Source organism: Melospiza melodia, chromosome 3 (genome assembly GCF_035770615.1).
Source record: "Melospiza melodia melodia isolate bMelMel2 chromosome 3, bMelMel2.pri, whole genome shotgun sequence".
NCBI lineage: Eukaryota > Metazoa > Chordata > Aves > Passeriformes > Passerellidae > Melospiza > Melospiza melodia.
The window spans coordinates 70,279,444-70,304,859 of record NC_086196.1 but is presented as its reverse complement, the minus strand read 5'-3'; the positions used below and the strand labels follow the sequence as shown (position 1 = coordinate 70,304,859).

General features: G+C 38.9%; 1 protein-coding gene across 2 annotated transcripts in view; it reads right to left on the bottom strand.

Moving 5' to 3' along the window:
* Nucleotides 1–8,449: 8,449 nt before the first annotated feature.
* The window catches only part of KCNK2 (potassium two pore domain channel subfamily K member 2), a 130,450-nt gene continuing 113,483 nt past the window's right edge, over nucleotides 8,450–25,416 (bottom strand). For both annotated transcript variants that reach the window (XM_063152178.1, XM_063152179.1), the window contains 2 exons: nucleotides 24,947–25,086; nucleotides 8,450–10,837 (listed from right to left, as the gene is read on the bottom strand). In XM_063152178.1, the coding sequence (XP_063008248.1) occupies nucleotides 10,520–10,837; nucleotides 24,947–25,086 (458 nt within the window). In that variant the 3' untranslated portion in view covers nucleotides 8,450–10,519. The remainder of the gene's footprint in view (nucleotides 10,838–24,946; nucleotides 25,087–25,416) is intronic.

Genomic DNA, 25,416 nt, shown 5'->3' with positions numbered 1-25,416 from the left:
TCCAGTTCAGTGTCCCCCATCACCACAGGGATGCTGCCCACAGCAGCATTGGCCCTTCTGCCACTCAGCCACAGGGACAGTGAGCTGAGGTGGCTGCAGGTCCCCCACCCACCTGGAAGTGACTTGGGTTTGTAGGTTTGATTGCCAAGCTGAATGAGCATTTGGGCAGATTAGTGATGTCATTACACTTAATTGCACTGGTATTAAGCTCCCACTCACTGCATAAATTGTGCTTTTGCAATTATTAAGCCTTGTTGTTGGTTTAGAGCAAAGCCTTTCCTGCAATGTCCTCACTCTCCCACTTTTTTCTGAGGACAATATCTCTCTGTGGGTTATTGGAGCAGAAGCAGTTGTGATATTTATATGCAAGGCTCAACTGCACAAACAAGTGAGAAGAAACTGCAAGAAAAGACTTTTGTTGGCATTGCCCTTATTCAGAAACTACACAGTAGCATAATTTCAAAATCAGGATCAAAGAAAATGGTTGGAAAGACATTTTAACAACACTTTTCATCCAAATTTTAGAACCCTGGAGAGGCATACAGCATTGAAATTCTCTCCACAATCACTGTGTTCCTATTTTTTGCCCAATCGTTCCATTCCTTTGGGTAGTAACCACCCTGTTTTACCCTACCCTAGGAGGAGACTGGGGTATAGAGTTAGTCAGAGAGGTATAGAAATGAGACTGTGGCCTCATATTCTGCTCAGATGCAAAGACATCCATTTAAATAACTGCTTCCTGTGAGAAGACTCTTGTGTTGCCTTTAGTGACAGCTTATTTGACATGAAAAACAGGACTCTGCCTCCTGGGCTTTTGGTTCTTGGAGGCAATGCTCAAAGCAAGACTCTCCTTTTATATTTTCTCTTGTACATTTTTTTTATTTCATGTACCTGCCAATGGACTCAGATTTTTCACCCCTGAAGCACTCCACCAATCTGGCTACCTCATGTATCAAAGCAGATTCATGTCCAGCATTTAGCTGAAATTTGGCAGCACAGCTTTTACTAAATTAATAATTCCTGTCATCTCCCATGAAAGGGAATATGGAGACAACCATTGCTCCAGCCTAAAGCATGGGTCCACAGTCTATTCCCCTTCATGCACTTTTCAGGAGTCTGTACTCAAAGGTTTGCCTATTCTGAAGATAAATTAGGATATTTAATGAGTGCTGGTTTCCAGGCTAACACTAGGAAGTTGCAGTGAGCCAGGAGCTCTCCCTGGGGGGAAAGTCCAAACCCCAAATGCTGGTTTTAATTTTACATGCCTGTCATCATGATGACTAGACAGATGTTTAGAGTGCTCTCAAATAAACCTTACAAACAAAATTTACATATGTATCTGTAGTTCCCATAGTTCTCACTCCTATTTATTTATTACATAGGCACAAATCTTTCCCAGTAAACTGCTTTAGTTAAGAATTAGAGCATCATCCTAATTCCATGAACACACAACAATTTTTTAATATCCTCATTCAAAAAGATTTCTTCTATAAGTAACCATTTTCCCTTTTTTAGAGTCACCCTGCACTTCACTAGATGTCCAAGGCAATAAACAAACCAAGGAATCAAGGGAACGTGAGAAGTTCCTGGGAGTCTGCATGGTGGGGGTACTCAAGATGACTCATTTGCTTTGCCACAAGAGTGAAATGAGACACTTTGGTATCTATGAAAAGATAACAACTGTATCACCACATCATGAATCTGCATTTCCACAGCCATGAACAAAGAACGTTTTTGGGCAGGCCACAGAGTGGAGCAGAGAGCAAAGAGATGACTCTTGTCTCCAAACCCCAGGACAAGAAAAGGATTCAGAGATGTGGAATATCTCAGCACAATAGAAACAAAACAAAATGAGTGACCACAACAAATTTGCTGTGGGCATGCCAGCAGCCATAAAGGACTCTTTCTTTTTACCACTGGAAAAGGGAATTTTTTAGAGATTGAAGAAAAGGGGATAAAATGCTTGTAGAGAGTTTTTCTCAAGCACAAAGGGAAGAATGTGCTGGAACTCAGACCTTGAGATCAGCTCAATTGGTTGGACCATGCTGCTAATAACACACACAGAAATGGGTTCCATCCCCACATGAAACACCCACTTAAGAGATGACCTTGATGGTCCTTGTGGGTCCCTTCCAACTCAGAAAATTCTGTCATTCCATACTCTGCAACAATAAAAAGAAAACAAAAAACAAATCTGGAATGCTTTCCATGTTAGGTTTTTTGTTTGGTTGGTTGTTTTTTGTTTTGTTTTTGTTTTTTTTAAAGAGACATCCCAATGCAATTGTTACCTGTGCTAAAAAAGTCAGTCTTTCTGCTCCCTGAGTAAGCCCCAAATTGGAATAGAGTACACAAACCAAACTCTCAAATTCCTCTCTGACTGCTCAAAAACACAAAAAATGTAAAATAAAGCGGGGAAAAGGGAAAGATGGAAAATGTCACATTAGAGTGGGGGGATATTGCTGGAAAATACTGAGGAAAGAATGAATTTGCCATTGTTGGACTGTGTTGGTTTTGGGTTTTGTTGTTCAGGGATTTTTGTAAGGCCTTTTTAGGCTAGTGATTTTTAATTCTATTTTTTATCATTATCTCTAAGATGTCAAAGGAATACAAAGTCAGGTGTAAAGGACCTGACTTTAGAGTACCCTGATTTTTTCATGCCAGTTTGTAATAATCCTTTCCCTTAGGTATAGCTCAAATACAGAGAGACCATCAAAAGCCCCCAAGATAATAACTGTCTCCAAAAAATTGCTATTATTTCTTTGAAATCAATTTTAGTTTCTTTATTTCTGAGTTAGTGGAGGCTTACAGACAGTTTCAAACCCAAGCTATATATCTGCAGAGATGAGACAGCACTTCTGTTGTCAAGGTATGTCTCTCACACAGCTCCCAAATAGCTCAGGTGGAGAAAAGGACACTTGAGAACTTGATATAATCACCACAGCTGTCCCCATTGTTCAGGTTAGTAGCCCCTGTCTTCCTCTTCTTCTAAGTGGCTTCAAAAAAGGTTTTTTTGCTGCTAAATTACCAAACTGACAGGCAGACAAGCTGGGAGAGGTAGGAGAGCAGCTTTATGCTTGTTGCATGCAATTCCAACAGCTCTCTGAGGTACTGCAGGGCATGGCAGCCCCACGCTGGTCTGCATGTGATCATGTCATGCCATGGTCTCCACAAAAACATACTTTCATACTTTTTTATTTTTTTTCAAAATTTCTGGCATATTAATTGGGAAAACACTAGTCAGATGCTTATTCCTTCTTAAGCATTTCTCACACAAATAGCTCTTTTTCACCTACCCTGGAGAATTTTTTAACTTCTAATAGGACCAAAATGTGCAAACCAGAGGCAAACAGCACATAAATTTGTTTCAACGAGTCACATTTAATATGCTAGATGCCACATTAAAATGTATGAAGTCTTTTAACTCTAGCCTACAGACAAACAGAAACAACAAGAAAAATAAAGAAAGGAAAATATCCTGCCTTATCTCTGTAGCTAGTGGCGCATTTCTGCACTCTCCCTTTTCTGTGCAAGAAAGCGTCTTTGGATTTGTAACAGAAAGGAAGAAACGTTTATGGTGTCCTCTGTAGTTAAAGGCTTTACATGTTCTCCGTTGTAATCCTTTACTCTTGGAGCAGGCAGCTCTGTTAAAGGACAATAAACAAAGAGCAATGTGCAAATGCAGCCCTTCTATACTGACAATAAAAGTTTCTTTTCTAAACCTGATTCCATGATCACCAACCAGCAGCTTGAATTTGGAGGAATGTTTTAATTTCTAACTTTTAAGGAACGGTTTTCTGGTAGTTTCTGCCTACACAAGCAGAAACCACTTCCAGTGCTAATGCTGTGCTAGTCTTGCTCCCTTAGAGACAAGCCAAGCTCAAAAGCAGCACGCAGCTGCAGTGATGAAACAAAACTGCAGCCTCTGCTCTGATCTTGGTAGAGCAAATAGGAATCCATTTTTCCAAAAGCATTTCTCTAGATAAAACAGTTTTAAGGACTTCACGTTAGCGAAAGTGAAATTGGTCCAGTGTTCAGGTGTGTCCTGGCTCTTTCCAAAGGACAAGAAGTTATTCCTACAACAGCCCAGCCCATCTCTTCTTACTCCACCTGTGCTGCACAAGCAAGAGAAAGTGAAGCTGCCCCACCACTGCCAGCCAAGATGCACCCATGAAGGTACAGTGGGTACAGTGCCTCTATATCTGGGGCACATTCAGAGCTTGCAAAGAGGAAAAGCACAGTGAAATAATGCTGGCTACACTCTGACTATCTCCTGACAGTCCCTGAGGACACTGAGAAATGAAAAGGTCTTTGTGTCTGTACCACCTCCACTTCATGAAGTACAATGGTATGTGACACGTTACTCCCACTTTCACTTCTCACAGCAGAGAGTAATTTTTTATCCTTCTTTTTGCTACAAGCCACTGTGGTATTCTCTATTAAAAAAGCATTCGGACTTTGTGACTGATCAGTCTGCAGTTCAGAAGGGCCCAGCCCTCTTGGTACATTTATGCTGTCCAAATGTGCAACATGATGCCTTCAAATCTGTAAATTCCTTCTCTTCTGTTACAGAACAAGCAAGGTGACAAATAGTTCTGGATGCCAATACATTACAGAGAATGATATGCTAACTACAACTGGGATAGTTAAAGCATAACCTCTCTTTATCACATTTCATACCAGATCTAGTGGGCTTTGCATGCTTGAGTGCATGAATACTGAATACTGTAATTTTGCAGAAAAAGCAAAATCCACACAAAACAGAAGCAGACCTGTCACTGGTATAAAAGTCAAAATCAGCAGTAGAGTGATGTATTCTCTCATGTTCCCATAAGAAAGTTTTCAATATATATGTTCACTTTTGTAGTCACTCAGCAAGGTTAGTCTCAGTATCCCCTGAGCCAAACATGACTAAAATACATCTTTCACAGCAAATGTATTGCTTCAGCAAAATTTCTCAGAACACTCTGTTTAATTTGTAGGATCAAATTAATAGTGAAAGAAAAAGAAATGGAGCCAACACTAAACTGCTGCTTAAGGAATCATTTCAGGTTGTTGATTATCTTCTGAAGAATATTGTTATTTATTGCTAAAGACAAATAGTACATTCCCATCAGGATCTCTATTATACATGTGTTATATGCCTTTCTCTGGAGGATGAAGATCTGGCTGCATATAATTAGTCTTGAGAATTAGCTATTATTAACAATTGAATTAACACAGTCTTCTAAAGCACTTTCTCACTAAGTACATTTGTTTTCCAAAGTCAAACTAGAGAGGTCTATATAAACACTCTTGTGACATTCCCAGAAAAATCACTGCACCCAGGGAATTTAATGAATGCTACTACTAATAATTAGTAACAGTGCAGGCAGAACAGAATATCTTAGTTTGTAACCACTAAGAGTTCTCACACCAGCAGCCCAGTCATAGTGTATTGATCACAAACCATGGAGATGAGTTGCTTTCTTCATAATTATCTGTCTCCAGCAACTGTGGTAGGAAAACAGCTAATATTCAGAAATAACTAAAACAGGCAATCAATAAGATATTATTTATTACATCACCAGTGCTGATAGACTGTTATAATTCATAAAAAGCTGTGAAGTGTATTGATTTTCTAAGATACTGACTGAAAATTGAGCTATATTTTCAAATCACTGATTTTACATGAAAGTATAGTCATTATACCAAAATGGGTTTTTTGGACAATTTAAGATGCAACAATGTCAATACATATTAAAGGCACAAATATATCTGGGTCCAGAACATAAAGCTGCATGTGCTGCTATATCAGTTGCTATGCATGAAGGAGACTTCTTGTTCTACAATAAGTAATGTACTTGTTTACAAGCCTATTCAATATATTCCTCTGGAAGTTCATAAAAGCATGATAAACAATGGCCTAAAATTGAAAAACTCAAGTCTTCCAAGTGCAATAAAACTCTACCTATAGATTCTCACAAAGGCTTTTTACAATTGTAACAATAATTTGGCAAAGCAGAGAATGCTTGCTCAAATGAAAAAGCTGACATTTTTAATTTCCATGTAGCTCGACAGCTTGTTATTTCCAATAACACTAAATCAGCATCTTGTCTACTTTTCCCAAAAGGGGCACTTTATTCACTATAAGGTTATATTGTTCATTTAAATCTGCAGGGCAACAGAAATAAAAAAAATTAGTGATGAAATAATTAACTGTGGAAGTCATGCAAAATGTGTATTTCTCCATATGTATAAAATCCTTTCAAACAGTACTGCAGGGTAGGAAAGAAAAGTTAATTATCACAGAACTGTGTGACAGGAATTTATTAGAAGCATTACTGCTGTATTTCAGCACTGCAGGTAGTTTCCCTGTCAGGAAAATCTCCTTCCCAGGAATTAGTTATAAATGTACATCCACTTTTGATGTGCATGTAGATTTGACTTTGCTTTTGAAAGTAGAGCAGCCTCTTTTCTTCTTCTGCAGGGTGTGTTGTGCTGCTCTTTAGAGGTCATTGGTGTAGGAATAACGCTGGAGGAGGAAGAACTCCAAACAAATGTTCAGATCTCCCATCTGCCATCATGGTCTCACAGTGTGACCTAAGGAAGGTCCACTTCAGGTCAAGGGTGGGACCTTTAGAGGTTTAGCCTTTCTATGGGTTTCTGTTATCCCCAAGCTTTCCTTCCAGGGAATGAGGAAAGAGATGGAGAGAGAGAGAGCCATGGCTGGGATGCTCATGAGATTCTGCAAGCTTCTGGGTCTGATCCTTCCACGCTTTTCACTGCTCTTACAGTGGCACCTCAAGGCTCCCAAAATATTAGAAAAAGGGGGAGAGGCAGCTTTGGGCTACAAAGCACATGGAGGGGATGCCAAAGAAAGTTCTTGCTTGATACTCAAGCAAGAATGGGGTATGGTACAAATTCTCTGCAGCTTGATCTCCCTGGCTCTCATGCAGGGCTACCCAAAAATTGAGGGTTTCATCAACATAGATACTTTATCAGGTACAGCACATCAAAAAATACAAAGGAAAAAAATTACAAGATTATCACAGCCAACAGTAAACAATACAGATCACCTCTAGCTACCACTTCAAGAGATTTCAAATTGTTTTTTTAATGAAGTGCTTACTGTAATACTGAGAAATAAATTGTTCTGTTAGGTGGCACATGTGTCTTTATAGATTCATATGTGCCACAATTTGTCTGTCATCCAGAAGATATTTTTCCAATGCCTTTTTTTGGGGTTTTTTTTTCAGTATTAAAGAAAACAGCCCCTTACCATTTTCACAAGCTTGCTTAAGTACCAAGCATATTAGCAGTCTGAAATGTTTCCATGTATGGGTGACAGAAAAGAAGGTACAAATGGATCTTAATTCATGCTTAGGTAGCTCCATATTTGGAAGGGAAAATAAGCTTTGCAAAAGTTCCTGAGGCAAGAAAGACAGAGTTTTTAATACAAAAATCTGCTCTTATGGGAATAAAGAGAAAAATCTTTGAGTTCATCAAGTATTATAAATTAACTGAGCCATCCTCAGATTTTGCGGTCTATCACTGTATGTGAAGTGGGAAGAAAAGATTTTCCAATAACTTTAATGGCACTGGACATGTTAGGATCATGATAACTCTACCTACCCATACCATCTGGACTGTGGTATCTTCTCTCCTTCAATTATTAAACTTCCAAATAAAGGATTTTATTTATTTATGCTTTGTTCCCTACAGGTAAATCAATTTTGATAAGGGAGGATAATTTAGATCTGTAACAAAAGTGAAACAATAAATATATATAAATTAACAGGGATTTTTTTTCTCCAGAGATCATATTCAGAAGTCAAAGCAAATAAAACCTGAATGGGTTTAAGTATCCATGCTTGTATCTCAAACATTGTCACAGGATCTCCAAAAAATATGGTCTTTTCAGCAGGTCCTGAGACACTTTAAAAGGAAAGAAACCACAAAGCACAGTACTTCCATAGGCTGGTAACTGGAAACAAGCCGGTTAGAGGTTGGTAACAGGAAACAAGGCTTTAACCTAAGATATCTCAAGGAATCAAGGACAAAAAACTTTGAACATTAACTGTCCCTTTCTGCAAAATCAGTTCCAAAAGGCACTAAAACACACTCCCCAAACATCAGATTGAAACAATACAAAAACCCCAGTCTTCCTCACTTACCAGCAGGCTGGTGTGGGCTCTCATTCCCTTGGCCAAGAGCTAATCAAAGAGGCCTCTGGAAAATATTGACAGTAGAGAAAACTGCTGCAGTTGAAGGGCTGCTGTCCTTAGAGGTGCTTGTTCACCCCCAGTGCAGAAGGGCACCAGCAGCCACAGCAGAGCCAGCAGCACCGAGGGGCAGAGCCCCCTGCGCCTCCCCCAGGGCACGGATGGAGCAACTGCCAGGAGCTCTGGAGCACATGATGGAAGAAAAGGAATCCTGATGAGTTGTTGAAACAAAATAGCAAGAGACACAATTTAAGGTATGGCAACCAAAGAACGTATTTTTTAATATCAAGGGAAAAAAATAGTAATTTCTGCGCTGGGTAAGTCAAGCCTTTATTGCTAAACCAGCTTAAATTAAAGCAGGTGACAAACTGCTATACTCTGTAACCAACAAAAGCATAAAAATCAGTTTCACAAATTATTCCTTAGCATTCCAGTTGTAGCAAGCAGGAGATTCAGGAAAACTTATTTTAATTAAAAACTTTATTTTTCATTACAATTCACAGTTTATACATGGCAAGAGGAACCCTTGCCATGTGGACATTCAGAACACTGTGCTGGGGAGACAAGGGTCTTTGTTATAAGAGCATTGCTCGGTGCTGTGTCATGGAACTTTCTTAGTTTAAAAGCGTACTCTCTGTAAATGTTAATTGACTGATATTTACACTGAATGTACATATTAACTTATATTTATTAGAAAACAAGCTAAGCATCCAAAAAACATGAACATTCATATCTTGTATGTTGTCTAATGGTCAGAGATGCTGTAAGATTTGCCACTTGAATCATGCCCAATCAGCAAAGTCCCATTCTTTTTTAATTTACAGAGCCTAAATTTTTCTTTAAGGCCTGTTCTATTCATTTTATGTACAGCCAGGTTACAATAGACTAAACATAAGGAAAAAAATGCAAAATTATCCATTCCATCCTGCATTTCTTCTGAATCTCATGTACAACCTATAAGCAAAACAGAAGGTACAAAATTAATGTGTTTTCTTAAAACCAATAAAGAAAACCCACAGTCTGGTTTAGAGCTGCTTCTTGTCAGCCTATCCTGTCTGAACAATCATCGGTATTCAGATTGTGCTATTTATCAGCTCTTCTTCATGCCTGCATTGATATTCAGAGCCATTTCTATTTGAAATGTAGAAAGTCACAGTGATACCAGTTTCAATTGCATTCCCACGTTAGCCACAGCTCTGGCACAGGCAGCCCACGTGACATTCAGGAAAGCACTCCACCAGGATTCCTGGGTAAAATATCATGGAGCCTCTGGGGTGACTTGGCTTAAAAAGGAAATTAAGAATCCTTTTCATACCAAATATCTGGCAGAAGGTTTATGTTTATTAAAAATAGCTGTATTCTTCTGCATTGTTTTTTTGTATGTGATTATTAGAACACAGCAATTTAAAGCCTCCCCCTGCCTCTCATCAAAACAGTAATTTTTACTTGCTCTTGTCATCTACCAAATAATTTAGTGATAGATAAGCTGCAGATTTTTTTGGTACATCTGATGCAGAGAAAAAACAACTGCTGAACACTGCTTGGAAAACTAAGACCTGAAAAGGGTCTGCAAATCCTACAAGTCAGCATGAATGAGTATCAGCTGGACCTGAGTAAAACAAAATGCTTCTAGGGGACAGGTTTGCAACTTTTGAGACTGCAGTGCCTTTAAATTTGGAGCTAACAACATCAATTGATGATTGTTGAGTTTTGGCATTCATTCATGCTGGTTGGTATCTTCAGAACAGACACCTTTGAAACACCACCATTTCAAGAAGAACAAAAGGCTTAAATGAAATACACTTCTCATGCAAAAAACCCAAACAAACAAAAGTTGTACAAGAACTGTAGAGGTTCTGGTTCTTCAAAAGATAAGGCACTGACCAAAATTTCTTAGGTAAAAGGCTGCATAAGAATTTCTTGCCATTTACAAATGTGTTGTAGTCCAGAAATTGTCCATTCCTAGGCTCAGTAAGGTAGACCCTGAAATTTTAAGGACTGATCCCTCAAAGCTACATTGTTACCATAAACAAGTGAGATTCATTCGTGAGGCCATATGGCACATTAGAAGTGAAAAACAGTCTGGGCAGATAAAGGCAGAAAACATTGCTTGTTCCAGCATCTTTTGGAAACAGCAGTGCCATTCATCTATGTGTCTCTGAAGAGATGCGATGGTAACTCGGGACTGGAGTTTTTCTGTGGAACTCATGCACACATATAAAATGCTGCTAGCACTGGTCATTGACAGGGTGGAAAAAAAAAGGTGTATGGCTAGTCTAAGCCAAGAGCTTCCCAAGGGCTGGGATCCAAAGTCATGGCTACTTAATGTTCTCGATCACGGCTATCTCTTCTGCTGCACAGTGCGGCGTCAAACCATTCATGTAAATGCTGTCCGTCTTTGTCAGAGCTGGCAAGAGGTCCTTCTCGCTGGTCAGGTGGTTCACTGACAGTGTTCTCTTGCAGGGGGTCAGGTCTTGGTTGTGGTTGACAGCAAGTTCTGCAGAGAGCTTCCTTTTGATGGAGGTGGCCCGCTGGAACTTGTCGTAGATCTCCACGCTCAGGCGCCTCCGAGTCTCCTTGAACTCGGCGGTGACATTGGCTGTCCACTCTGCAGCGTGGGCTCTGAACTCCCCGACCTGCAGCAAAAAGCAGCAATAAAAAGGAAACATTATGGCACCAAGGACTTCAGACACTGTTTATCTTCAGGAGCATGGAGAGAGTGCTGGGCTGCCAAAGAGCTGCCGCTGCCACTGGCACAAATTTCTCATGCCAAAGACTCACTCTTTTATTGACAGCAGCTAAAGAAGAAATGCTGCACTAGTAAGAGTTAACAACAGTTCCAAAAACACAAAAACCTTCTCTGCTGATTTTTTTTTTATTATTGTTATTATAGGCAGTCAGCAATACAGGGAAGCTGCAGAGGCTTGACAGCTGCACAATACCCAGCTGGTCAGGGGATGCTGAAATCCCAGCAATCCAGGCTGTGTTATGTATTGTTACTAGGGTGAGGGGCTATTTATGAGCACTTTCACTGTCTCTGGAAAGATCCTTGGGAGACTTGGATAAGAATTTTCTAAATTTAGACAGAAAAGCTTTTTCAAAGGAAACCATTGGCTGTTTGCATCCTCTATCCTGTACTTGCTCAAAGATAGCACCAACACAGCAACAGTTAAAAGTCACCTCAGTGGCATGTCTGCTTCCCAGCCTGAATCCCAAATCATCCTTATTTGTCCTCAGATATGGCATAAAGTAGACTAAGCAGATCTAGTCTGAGGTAAACTGTGGCCTGTCATTTATTTATTATTTATATTTTGGCATATGTATTTCAGTCAAACCACTGTTACATTAAATAAGTTACGTAGGCAAGTAAGGAGGCACCTTTTGTTGATATTATCTCACTGTAACTCAAAAGGAAATAGATTGCTTCTCTTTAAATCTCTTCTCCTTCAACAGTTTAATATTGGGAAGGTACAGTGCAGGGAATATAGACTACTCCTAAATATAACTCCAAAAGTGAAGCATTCCAGGAGACTTTAACCCACATAAATAGTCTAATTGGTACTGTTCGGTCCAGAATTTCAATCACTGGCAAGCAAACTTTGAATTGGTAAGCACAGAAATGAAAAAATAATTTACACAGAGAAATATAGGGGGCAAACCATTAGAGAAAAAGCCACAAGGTTATTCATACTTTGCAGTGCAGTGGAAAACAGGAATATGATGAAGGCAAAAATTAATCAGCTCATCCAGGAGTGACAGAGTGTCAGGAAAACTTCCCCCCCTCCAGAAACAAAACAAGATGATCTCTTTACCCAAGGGTCATTTTATTACATTCATCTCCACTTCAGTGAATTACACAGATGACAAATGTGGACAAAGGTCTGTTTTCTAAAACAAGGGTATTTATCTTCAATACACAGAGGACTCACCTAGCTGAATGATTATTAGTATTTAATTTGTGCAGGTAGGATCAGACACATAAAACTTCAGATCTGAAAATAATGAAATCTGCAATGCTGAAACATCTCCGCTGCTATTTTACTTGTAGCAAACAAGTAATAAAAATATGATAAATACTATCAGTGCACACCCTGGGGCAGTTTTTTCCTTTTCCTAAGCCTTACTAAAGGCAGGGTACCCAGGTCCTGGAGAATGGCTCTGTCTAGGGAAGCAAAGAGCCAGTACACAGGTTTCCTCCTTATTGCATATATATATGTACCCCTTACCAGTAGTGTAAGCATTTAACAGACTAGGTATTTTGCTCAGGGACACATATCTGTCATTGCATATATGTGGTCACATTCAAGAGATGCTATCAGGATTTAAAATTAATATTACATTTTTTTTTTCTTTTTAAGTCCCCATGTAATTTCATATTTGTCCAGGAGAGAAAATCAACTGGCCTCGCTTCTGAAGAAAGCAAGTTTATGTGATAAACTCTAGGATAGGCTCAGGATGTTCCTGATGATAAACCTGTCTTGCACAGGGCAAGCTGTTCTTGGGCATTCAAGTTTTTCAGCAGAATCTTAAAATTGTAGTTGTTGGGATAGCTGATGTCTGAATGCTAGTGAGATTTCTTTGGGGAAGCAAGTTTATGTAGCCAGCTGAAGAGCACCAATAAATGTGCCTTTGGAGATAGGCTCATTCCAATGAAGGTGGTGTGGAACACTAGCATGGTGGACACAATTCTATCTGCCCATACACCAAAGCTGTGATGTTGGTTTATATTAAAATTGTAGGAGAAAAATACACATTGAAACATGTTGTTATTAATGCTATTGCTAAGTAGAATCAAGATGCATTAGTAGAAAAACAGAAAGAATTGGAACACAATAGGCACCAGGAGTTCAGGGCTGTTTGAGCTATGCTTGCCCCAAATCACTGCTTTTGGCCCCTACTTTTTATGACCTGAAATGCATTTCAAAATATTACCTCTTTGAAACAAAACTCTAAAATCCATTGCACTTACAGACTCAAGCAAGGTTGGAAGAAAAGGATGATAAGAAAAGAACTGTGTCATTTTAACTACCAGTGCGCATTAGTAACTTGTTTATATAATTTTATCCCTCCTTGATCCATAGGGACATATCTGTAATGTGTTCAGGTTCTTTCTTTCCTTAGGTTATGACATTTTAACACACTGCTTTATATCTCCTCTTCATCTGGGCTCTGACAACCAAAACATGTCTCATGCAGAGCAACTGAAATGCCAGTTGCCTGTGCTGCTGAAAAGAAATTAAATTCTTGGCATACTTACATACTGTAACAAAAATTTACTTTTCTCCAGATCTCTTCTCTCATTACAGCACAGCTCTGTAGACTCTCCAGCTGTCATAGTTGGGGGCAGTGTGACATGAGGACAAGGCCTCTTAGTCACAGAAATTATTGACAACTACATATTTAACATAAGGCTGAATGTCACAGAATATTTCAGAAGCAATAGGAAAAACATGTCACAGTGATAGCACCTGACTCAGCCATACAAGAAGCAGCACTAATTTGGTGATGCTTCTCACTTTAACCTTCAGGGAAGAGAAATGCTACTAGTAATGGGGACATGGTCCCTATCCCAGCTCCTGAATTGACTTCCTCCACATCAAAATCCAAATTAGACTGCAAGGTGTTAGACATATTTCACAAGGAGTATCAACCTAGCTACGCTGAACATCAACAGCAAGTAACTGCATTATGTATTTAAGAAGCAGGAAGCAGCACCCTGCTGCCTTATGATTTCAGGGAAGACAGGTCTCAATAACAAGTTCTCGAGAGTTATGGTATATAGTAACACAACTAAGTATTCCACACAGCACACTTCACCACGAAACAAAACCAAAAAAAATTTAAAAATAAAAAGACACCAAAAAACCAAAACAACCCCCAAAACCCAACACCCACAACTTTTCCAACAAAGGAACAGCATTGACCCAATTCCTTGCCCAGCCCAGGTCACCTGGCCTCCAGTTAACACTGCCAGGGCATCCCATATGTTCTGCACCATATCCAACAACCCTATGAGGATGTCTCAAATACTACAGGTCATCTCCAGTAACTCCTCCAAATGTCTGTGTCAATTTATGTGTCTACCTGTGGTGAAGATGGCACATTTACTCATTTAGGATATAATGAGAAACTGCCTCTGAACTGTTTGTGGAGAGTGTTCTAATCATTTTGTTAAAGTCACTAGTGGGTTTTTGGGGGGGGGGGGGGGGGGTTGTAGTGAAAAACAAGCAGACATCAGTGAAGTATTGCATGAACTTCCTGAATGACCAAACAGTTCCCAGGCTGCATGATCACCAATATAACTTCAAGACAGATATACTGAATTTGACAGAACTAGGAAAAAACCACAGACATTAAGCCACCAGTCCTTCACCTACTCCTGCCAAAATCCATCTAAATGAATAATGTCCTAGAACTGGCTCTCAGTCAATATCTCTAGTAGGGTCAAAAGTTCCTATGCAGTTTCATTTCTACTGTGTTTTAGCTTTCTGTGCAGCCGAGCTCTGCACTTGGGTAAAGGCCAACAGCATAAACCAGAATGTAAAAATGTCCAAGGGGATGCTACTGTTGAAACTAAAAAAACATTTGGCCATACTGAAGCACCTGCTTCATCCTTCAGTACATTTGCTCTAATTCCTTATACTTGTCAAGAGTTTGAGAATCTTTCTGGACACTCACAAAATTATCCAAGTACTAATGCATGCAAAACTTCCCACCATTCAAGAAAACCACTCATCCTATTAAGAGTCTGGAAAGCACAAGCCATGTAGCCATACACAAGAAATCTGTGCTTTGAATTAAGCCACATCTGTGCTCTAGCAGGAAAACAAACAATCAAAAGCATCATTAAGGACATCCTTAAGTAGACCAAGACAAATGCACTTGCCTAACTTAACTTTGACTTAGTTTTGCTCCTCTGTCACAGGGATATTCTTGAAAAACCCCAACATCACAGTAAAATCAGTTAATCTACTTCTGCTTACAGAGGGGGAAGAAATATATCCTGCTTGGATGGAGCTCAGATATATGACATGAAAGCTATGATATACTCAGGAGGAGGTATACCACTGAGTAGAAAATAAGAAAAAATAGCATTATATATATGTCATGCAAGAAAATGAAAACATATATTTCAAAGTAATATGTGCAGCTTTTTCTGTCATAACTGAGCATTATGTTGTTTCCCTTTGGCATACAGGGCATACATTTGGCATACATTTTATGATGAGCATGTTAGTGCAAGCCAAAAAATTGAATTTACAAAGCAAGTAGATGAGCTGGAGGTACCCATTTGACTACATTTTAGGGTGAAAAACAGGTGCCCTTCCTTACAGATATGATATTCTTAATGGTCTAGATGTTGCCCGGTATATAATTTCTCGCATTTTTCCCTTATGCATTCTCCAAATTTTCATAGCTTCATTTTTCCTCTCCAGTGTACTTTATCCTGCTACTTAAAAATAACACATCCAATTAACCTCTCTATGATATGCTCAGACAAAACTAGAAAGTGCATTACATGTCAAATTATGCAGGCAGCAGAACACAGAGCATAACATTTTGTCTTAGCTCTCAGGAAATTCAGCCAGCATTCGCAGAAATTGTTCACAAAGCTCCTTTAAAAAATTTAGGTACAGAGAAGGGTGATGGGTTTAACAACTCAGCTGCTGGGTGGGTTTATCCCTGAATGCATCAGAGGAGTTTCCTACCTGCCATCTCACTTTTCTGCCGTTCTGGGCAGGCATATGCTGCCTTTTCCCATGCAAGTTGCTTCTTGACACAAATTTCTATTCACCACCTCAGTTTCTATAGGCTAGAGAAGACCAGAGTGCAGAAGAGAAAAAGAGAAGCTTCACAAAAAATTTTAGTAAGACCTGTGCATTTGCTGCACATGAAGGGAATCTCATTTATATTCCACCTAAAATTCCCCACCCAATGATCTGGCTGTCAGTATTTCTGCTATTACAGTGTTATTAGTACCTATTCAAAATACCTGTGGAGAGGTGTTTAGAGAAGAATGTGCTCTATTTGTCTTTAAAGGTAAACAGCCACCAAATGCAAGAAATACCACAGACATTATGAGATACCTATGCTGAGCTTTGCCACGTCCACCATGTTCTATGATGAACCACCCTCTTCCATGCCTTCATCCTGTCAGGACCTCGGTTCTGTGGCAGGCAGCTCTCCTTCACCAGGTCTTCAAGGTACCAGACCTTGATTTCAAGATTAATGGCACACATGAAGCAGTAAGTGATGCCTTTTTTGGTTCCACTCACTGGTATACACATCCCTCTGTTTTTCAGATAAATATCAGAGGGGAAAAGACTCTCTTTTGTGGAATTGTCATCTTCTGGGGTAAGGCTTCAGTTACATAGACAATTGTATTTTTGTAGCCATGGTGGTCAGAAATTTTTGGGAACAATATTCTCCTGATAGAAACTGGATTGTTGAGTCCCATAATAAGCAATGATGTGAGTTCATTCTGGTGAGCAATGATTGTCTGGTTTCACCCACATAACTTCCATAAACACATCTGATGTCTTGGATGAAATAAACCACATTCTCCAATGGGAATGCAGAGACCCCATGAATTTTGATTATTTTATTTGTGAAGGAACATTTATGGTGGCAGCTGTGGGAATATGTTTTGTGGAGATGTAACAGATGGCAGATGCAAGAAATGGCCTTTTCCTCTATCACGGCTTGATTCAACAAAATAAAAACAGCCTATAAAGTCATGCCTACAAAACAGAAGCAGATATAATAAGAGTCACCACACTTATTTTTTTTTTCACCTTTTGTTTTTTCCATAAATATGAAGAATTCCATGCTAGGTATTTCCTCAGAGCTATTATTGAATATTGCCCATCAGATATGTCTTTTTATAGATCTGCATGTGTGTAGTCTCAGTAGTGTAGACAAGTTATGGGCCTGATTATTTCACTCTCTATTGTTCTGTTTTATTATTAACTTCCAATGATAAAGATTTAAAAAAAAAGTTTACATTTTCCTTTAAAAATAAGTTCTATTTGGTTTCAGCTGCCTCAGAGAGCCACCCAACCCCTCTTTCAACCTGGTAAGAGTGAATGCCATGCACCTGTATTAGCCACAGGAAGCTACTTAGGTTTGCATAAAGCTCTACCAGCTGAGCTGGTTCAGGGGAACAGAGTGTCTCCTCTGCCTGTGCTATGCAGCCAATGACTTGGCTGCAGCCAGGAATAGCAAACATTTTAAGAACTGTACCAGAAGCATAATGAAACCCAAGCCACAGGCAGTTGAAAGACTGCCTAAACTTTCTCCCAGAGGAAAGAGACAACAATTGTTTCATAAACTCACTGGACTTTTTTTAGCTTATAAACATAGGCTAAAAAAGAACAAACACAAAAGAGGACTTTTAATTTCTACTTGGTAATAAGGAATGAATATATTAATTAGTTGGTCAAGCCCCAGAAAGAACTGTTTATTTCTTGACTTTCTAGCTTCAATATCTGGAGTGATATTTGTGTGAAATATTAAAGCTCCACTTTGGCTGTTCAGCACTAGTATTACAACTGCACCTATCCCTTGTGAAAGACAGTACTCTGTAGCTTTTTTGGTCCCTTTTATCTGCAATTGCAGAGCATTTTCCTCAACATCAACACACCTACTTGCAAGGGCATTCTGCTGAACTTGCTTTGTCTGGGAACTCATCCTCAAGACAGCTATCAGATTCATACAGTCAGCATTAGTAACATTCTGGAGTATTCTCCTAACAATATCCAAGCACTGAGATTATCCTAAAAAAAAAAAACAAGTAAGGTTTTCAGGAATATTAATCATGAAGATATCAGTGATATTTAACCTGGAATATTTTCAGCACACAGTAAAGTAAACCACAGATATATTTTTTGCTGTAACAAAGGATCAATTACATCTTATCTCCAAAAATTAAGATTTCTCAATGTAGATCATCATAGTATACATTCTGGGAATCTTCATGGGTAATTAACTCCAAGAAATGCCATTGTTATAACTGATCTCTCTTTAATCAATTTCTCTTATTATGAAGTATAAGTCTCTTGCTCTAGTTTTATTTTTTGCAAATTCAATAGCTCTTGGCTTTGCTTCCTTGCTGCATGCAGCCTTCACTGCAGTAATTATTTCCTGAACACTGTGGGAGAGCAGGGCCAGGCACAGGGGCTGCCATGAGAGACACTGGCAGTGTCCCCATGCCCTGCGCCATGCTGCTCCTCATGGAAGCGTCCTTGGCAGCACATCTCCTGTAATCAGCACCCCAGCAGGACCTGATACTCAATATGCAGTAACAAAACAGCAGTCTCTAAATGCCTGGTATGCTCAGCTAAGAGGCATGATGCAAATATAAATATAACCACAGCAAAACTGAGGAGATGTTATCTGTGTGTGTGCTGAATCTGAAGTGAAGCAAGCATCACATGTTCAAAGTACACAAAACTATGAGGAAAGATCTCAAAAAAGTGTCAAAAGCCATCAGCTGTTTAGTTTGCCTGGAATTCTCAGAACAAGATGTTCCTTCCTATCCATTGTTGCACACATTGCCACAGCAGACTTTTAAAGACTGATCAATATAGGAACTCAGTATTACAGACTGTTGCTAGGGCACGTTCAGGAACATCACCAGGATAACCTAAACTCATAGAAAGGAAGAGAACAAACTGCTTTCAGAACCAGGCCAGTCATTTCCATCTCCTCCTTACACTAAAACCACTCTATGCATCCCTGAGACTCTGGGCTGCTAGAGAGAGATTGCACTCCCACCTTTTATTTTGGGTTTGTTTTGGTTGAATTTTTTGTCCTGTTGCTAGTCAAATTTGACTGGACACATGCAGTTGTTTTGACTGTAGAAAGATATTATATTTCTCTCCATCTCATAGAAATCATTGAAAACAATCACCTTTTCAAACATGGCTGTTCCTTCCCAAATAGACTTTTCTGCACATCTTGGATGTACTGGAAAAAAACCAACACTTAATGCAAGACAGATTTCTCTTCAAGTGCTTCCTTTGCCATTTTTGCAGCTCTCTGCATTCTTCCTGAAGTTTAGACCAAAAATCTAGTGGCTGTTTTCCAGTATACCAGCGTATACCATTTCCACTATATACCTTTTAACAACATCTGCAGCAGTACCACCACTTTCCTACAGAAACTTGATTAATCCCTGCTTGCACATCTTAGAATTGTTACCTTTATTAATCACTACCTTGCAAAATTACTTTGCACACCATGGCTTTGACACTGCATTTGTCTCCCATATATATTTCCAATTCTGTGCTTTCTAAGAACAGACTTCCATCACATCAGCCTGACCAATTCAGTGAACTTGTGGATATAGCATTTGCAAAACTGCTGCAGTTTGGTTTGGTTTTTTGGATTTTGGGTTTTGTTTTGTTGGGATTTATTTTGAGGGCTTTTTATGTTTTTGCCTATTTTTCTTTTATGTTTTGGATTGTTTGTCTGTTTTCTTTTGCCAAGAGGTGGGAGGGTTGGTTGGTTGGGGGGATAGATACATGAAAAGTCCAAATAGTTGTTTTCTTCAACAGAAGCTGACTCATCTCACTTGAATAAGAGTAAAATGGACCAGCAAGTGACGCTGATCACCAGGCTAAAGAGTTATTCTCTACCATCTTCTTATCTAAGTGAACAGATTTTTTTTCTTGAAACAGGGAGAGCCAGGTCAAGAGTTCATTGAACAACTGAACACCTTCTTCCTCCTCTTTGGTCATACACCCTCACTACTCATCATCTGAGGACAGCCTGTTTGCCTGAGGGTGAAAATCCTTCAAAACTGTTTCTCACTTGAGTCCACTAATTATTTTCATTTTTTCATGCATACAAGCCTACATCTAGGATCTTTCTTTGGGGGTATGATAAATGAGCTCAAGTTCTCTTTCTCCTGGGTCCCTTATGCTGGGTGAGCACCTTCAGCCTAAAGCTAATAAAAAGGCAAGAAATAATATAGGGAGTGCAATAACCTCCACAGCATCATCATGACAAGTCTAATTCTGTTTTGACAGACTTGAATGACAGCTCTGTCACTGGTGCCAAGAAGATTAAACTGAATGATGAGTCAGATGAGTCAAATTTGTTGAATTTGTTTATAAATATCAAATATAGCAGCTGCCTCTTGAATTTCCACAAGAAGTGAATGTTCTACTTCTCATAAAATTTTAGGCTTGGTCTTTAAAGCTGGCTGCATGTTGTTCAATTCAAAAGACATATAGGCAGCATGAAAAAATCATTTGTCCAAACTGAGCTGATGTCTAACATAAGTCTGTCACCTGGACTCTTGATACACAGTAAAGGGAACAGGCTCCTCCAGGATCTATAGCCCAAATGCCTGAGATTGTTGGTTGGGTAGGCATTTTTTGCTGAAAATTCTGGAATTCAGAAGATCTGAATACAGAAGTAAAAGAAAAAATATGACAAGAGAAAAAATCCTGCTGAAAATTTACCTTTCGAAGAGACTAAAATCAGAAGACTTTAAAAGTGCTCTGAGTAATCAGAGTGTAGAGAATAATGAAGAGGAGGGAGTTTAAGGCAAGCTAGTATAGCTGAGGCTGAACTTCAGAGACAGATCGCCTACTTAAGATTACAGCTCACAGCATGTTCCAGTGACTTTCTGACATTTCATCTATCTTACTGTATGAGCTGCTTCCAGATCTATCCTTCTAAAACTCCCACTTCTGTCCCTACTTGTCTTTCACTTCCCTCCCCATTTGATGCATTCAAAGTTCTCCAGAGTGTTTCAGGAGACAAAAGCCACCAGAGCAGCTGACTGACATACTGGTTATCTGGATTTAAATAACAAAATATAGCAGTTCTGTGCATTAGTGCAGTTCTGATCAGAATTTTTTTGTCTCAGATCCACTTGCATATGGCAAACTTTCCTGCTAGTGTACTAAAAAGAATATAGATGTTTTATTTTGTTGAAACAGTGAAATGCATTATAACCTCAAAGTCTTATGTAAACTCCTTCTAATAACAGCACCACTACATTAAAATATATGAAGAGAACTACAGATTTTAGGTGATATCCGTTAACAGCATGGTTCCTCCATGGAATAAGGAGGATTTCCCTTCATGTCCTAAATATGCTGATATTTATTGATACTTTTTACTTTAGACTAAAGGAAAAGACAAAAAAGAGATTACATCTGCCTACCAAAAGAGATATACCTCTGATGATATCTAGTTTTGGTTGTTGGAGGGAAGTAAAGAACAACACTTGCAACCTCTCTGTCTCACTCTGGACTCAAGTAACATTCTCTAGATTTTGCTACTTAAACTGCTGAAACCTGCCCAATTGAGCACTACAGAATGATCTGCTCCTTCCTGTGTCTAAAACATGTTACTGTTTACTAGGAAAGCAGGATATAAGTCCTATACAAAACCTTGTTTATTTGTTCATACCCATAGCAATCCCTATAATTTTCAGGGAAGTTTTCAGCATCCCATTTCCTAGGAAATACATTAAACTGCTTCAGCTTTCAGAGTGCACTGATCACAGTTCTGTAGGTTTTTTTCATGTGCTCTCTATCTCAATAGGTTTTAATATATCGCATTGTTTCTCATTTTTAAGGCTACTTTTAGGTATAAGGGGCTATTTCCCCAAGGACTGACAGTTAAAAAATAAGACTCCATACTTTGGACTAGGTTTTTTCATTGCACACATACATGGATATTGGAACTCTAGAGAGGTTCTTCTGCTGTAATCTGCATCCATAGAAGCTGGAACAGCCCACTGTAAATTTAGGTTTAACTAAAAAGACAAGACATTCAGTATCATCTGGCTTCTGCTGGCACAGAAGAGAGTTGATAGCTGCATTTCCACTAAACTCCTTCAGCATCTTCACTAAGATTTTCCCAGGAAGATAGCAAGATTGGGCTAAGCAGGTTTTATCATAAAATGAAACCTGTAGAAAAGTGAATATTTGTAAAATGCTTATAGCCAATCTTATAACAAAATGCAATATATTTATATTACTTTCTTCCTACAAAGCAACATCAGGATAGAAGATGGAATATTTTTTTGTACTTTCTAACTACTACACAAGGTATATCATAATTCAATTCTCTCTGGTCTCTGTCATTGTTAAAACTATTGAATTTTAAAATACTAAAGCATTTTATTCCTGCTATGAATTCTCACACATGCCTGGGCAATGGCTTAAGAAGTAGGGAGGGAGATTTCTGACTATCAGAGATATAATTAATTTAACAAATGGCACCAATTATGTTATGTCTGTCTTTAATCTAACCTAACACACATGAGACTTGTATACAGAATTCCCAATACCTGCTCCAGTCAAGAGAACTCTGATATATCTGAAGAATGAAACTTTCCTTGCTGTAGACAAAATGAATAAGCTTGTTTAGGCTATAAAGCTGAGAAAGAATGAAAAGATGGACTGGGTTACACATTCCCAGTGCCTGAGAAAAGAAAGCTCAGCACTGCACTGCATAACCTGGCAAAGAGTCTTCCCTGATAAAAATAGGAATGCTTTTGATGTGTTAGAGGTATTCTTGGGTTTCTTCAATTTATGTGTCTTTAAATCCTTTCCAGAATTAGTCTATATTGAAAGCTTCACAAAGAGCTACAAATTTCAAACATTCTTAATATAATAATACCATTATAAGATTAAAACCTCTGTGTGTTATATAGTCGACTATTTAGTCAAGATACTAAGATCTCTGGATAAGATGCTGTCTATATAACAGAAAAGAATATGAGAAAATTGAGGTTAAAGATCAGATTAATTCTAGGAAGTAGTGTGAAGAACTAAAATACAGCAAAAACATGACTGGAGAATAGTTTTGTATAGTCTGAAGTCATAGTGCCACAGTCACATCATATTTTTTCCAAAACATCCAGGCACAAGTAACCCAGGGAAACTGAAGACAACTTGGAAACGCCCCAAGCTGACAAGAGTTAGACACCAGGAGACTGCCCAGAGGAAAGAGCACTCTTAGAGTCATGGAATATCCTGAGTTCAAAGGGACCCACAAGGATAATTGAAATCCAACTCTTGGTCCTGCACAAAGATTCCAAGGTGTGCCTGAGAGCACTGCCCAAATGCTTTGTGAACTCTGGCAGGCTTAGTGCTGTGACCTCCTCCCTGGGGAGCCTGTGCCAGTGCTCTACTTCTTCCTATTGCAGAGAGGAAAATGGGCGAGACCAACCTAATTCTGAATTTCAAAATAACCAAGTACAGCCACGCAGGTTACAGGCATTTGAGGGGATGCACTGGTTCCCTGCAGCCAGAGCCAGCCATGTATGTCTGGCTGTTAAAGGCAGCCTCAGTGCTTTTCTAGAAAACAGAACTGTGATCCTGTCAGCTGTTGAGAACACTCAGATCATACCTGCTGCTCCCCAGATGTGGAGGGCACTAGTAAAGCTCATTGTGGAAGGGAAGTCATAAATGCCCTTTCAAATGTACAGCATGTGGCAAAAGATGGCACTCTTGAACTGAAACTGTTTGAATAAACATTGTCCTCTGCATCAGGGCTAAGTGGTTATGAATTGCCTGCTAAGAGTGCACTTAGAGCAGACCTGTCACCGTGCTGTCTCTAACCATGAGCACAGCAAGGGCAGTGGAAAAGGGTTTCCCACCCCACATTCCTTACAAAGCCAGCTTAGTCCTGCCCAGGATCCCAGCTCCCACCCTCCTGCCTGCCGCCCTGCTCCTGCTCAGAAGGTGCCAGGCACCCTGAGGGACTGCAGCCACTGAAAGCAAGGAGGGGTAAGCCGCCCTTCAGCAAAGGCTTTGGGAACTCCAGGATTGCCAGGAATACATCCAGGCAGTGATGCCATGCCCTGCAGCTAGGAAAACTATTCAAAACAATGTAAGTAGCAGGCCACTGCACAGTAGCCAACATATTCATTCCATCAAAAACAAATTAGAGTTTTTATGTTTGAGTAGCATAAATCAACTGAAGCGTGCAAGAAAACTCAAGCTAAATTAGAGGGAAATAATATGCTACTTCAAACAAAACTAATTTCTGAGACTTCCACTAAAACCTGAACTATGCACGCTACAATTGAAAGAAATTTTATTTACACTCAAACATTTTCAAAACCAGGACATTTTCTTAAATGACAAAGCTTCAGGTAAAATGTTGTATCATGGAACTATAAATACAAGTGAAAAAAAGAGAAAACAAGTGAAATTTACAAATGAAAACATATTTCAACTGAAAGCAATATACTTGACTACAAATATTGAATAATTATGTGGAAGATATTGTAAAATACACCTAGGGATACTTAAACAATTAATTCTAATACCTTGCATGATATAAAAAATTTACTTTCTTACCATTATAGAGCATGGTATCTCAAATATAACCACTGAAATACTTTCTTTACATATCTGCATCACTTATAGAAACAAAACAGAATTATTTTTACCTGAAAAATTAAGGCCTACATTCTACTATCTAGAACAGTGGTTTAGGACTTTTTTCCACATAAATCAAGTGCAACTATTCATATACACTTAATTTAATAATACATTTAATCTCATCTTCATTGCAGACATATGAAAATAAAACACTGTGTTTAAATTGACTGCTACCTAGTTTCCTGCAGTTTGAGCTGCAGCATTACAGTTCATACACAAACAGCTTTGACCTGTGCACCCTAAGAGCAAAAGCAGCTATAAGCTCACCTGGCTTGTATTCAAAGTTTTTAAAAAGGAATATTTCTTCCCTTTTCAAAATATTCTTACCTCTTCCTTTGTCTTTTTTGATATGACCCTTAACCAGTCTCCAATCATGCTGAGGACAGCTGCAAAGTAAGCCAGCCCAACAAGGATCCAGAACCACACCACTGGTTTGTAAAAATCTAGATATTCAATGTCTGATCCCCCTGAAAAACAATACAGTAAAAATTAATTCACACTTAATAGCTATAGATGCAAAGATGTTTTAAAATTAATTTTCCTAGAAAAAAAAGTTAAATTTCTTACACCTTCTGTATTTTTACCCATTCAAAATATATTTTTTTAATTTGAACAAATTATATAAATTAGCTCACTCTTAAAAGTAACATCTGGAGTTTGCAAATTTTAGACAAAGATTGTTAATAATTCATAATAACTATTGAATGAACAACTGATTCAACTTCTGATACAGTATCATTGAACATAGAGGTCACTGAAGACGGCTTGAATGAAATGACTTGCCACCTGCTCCAAAA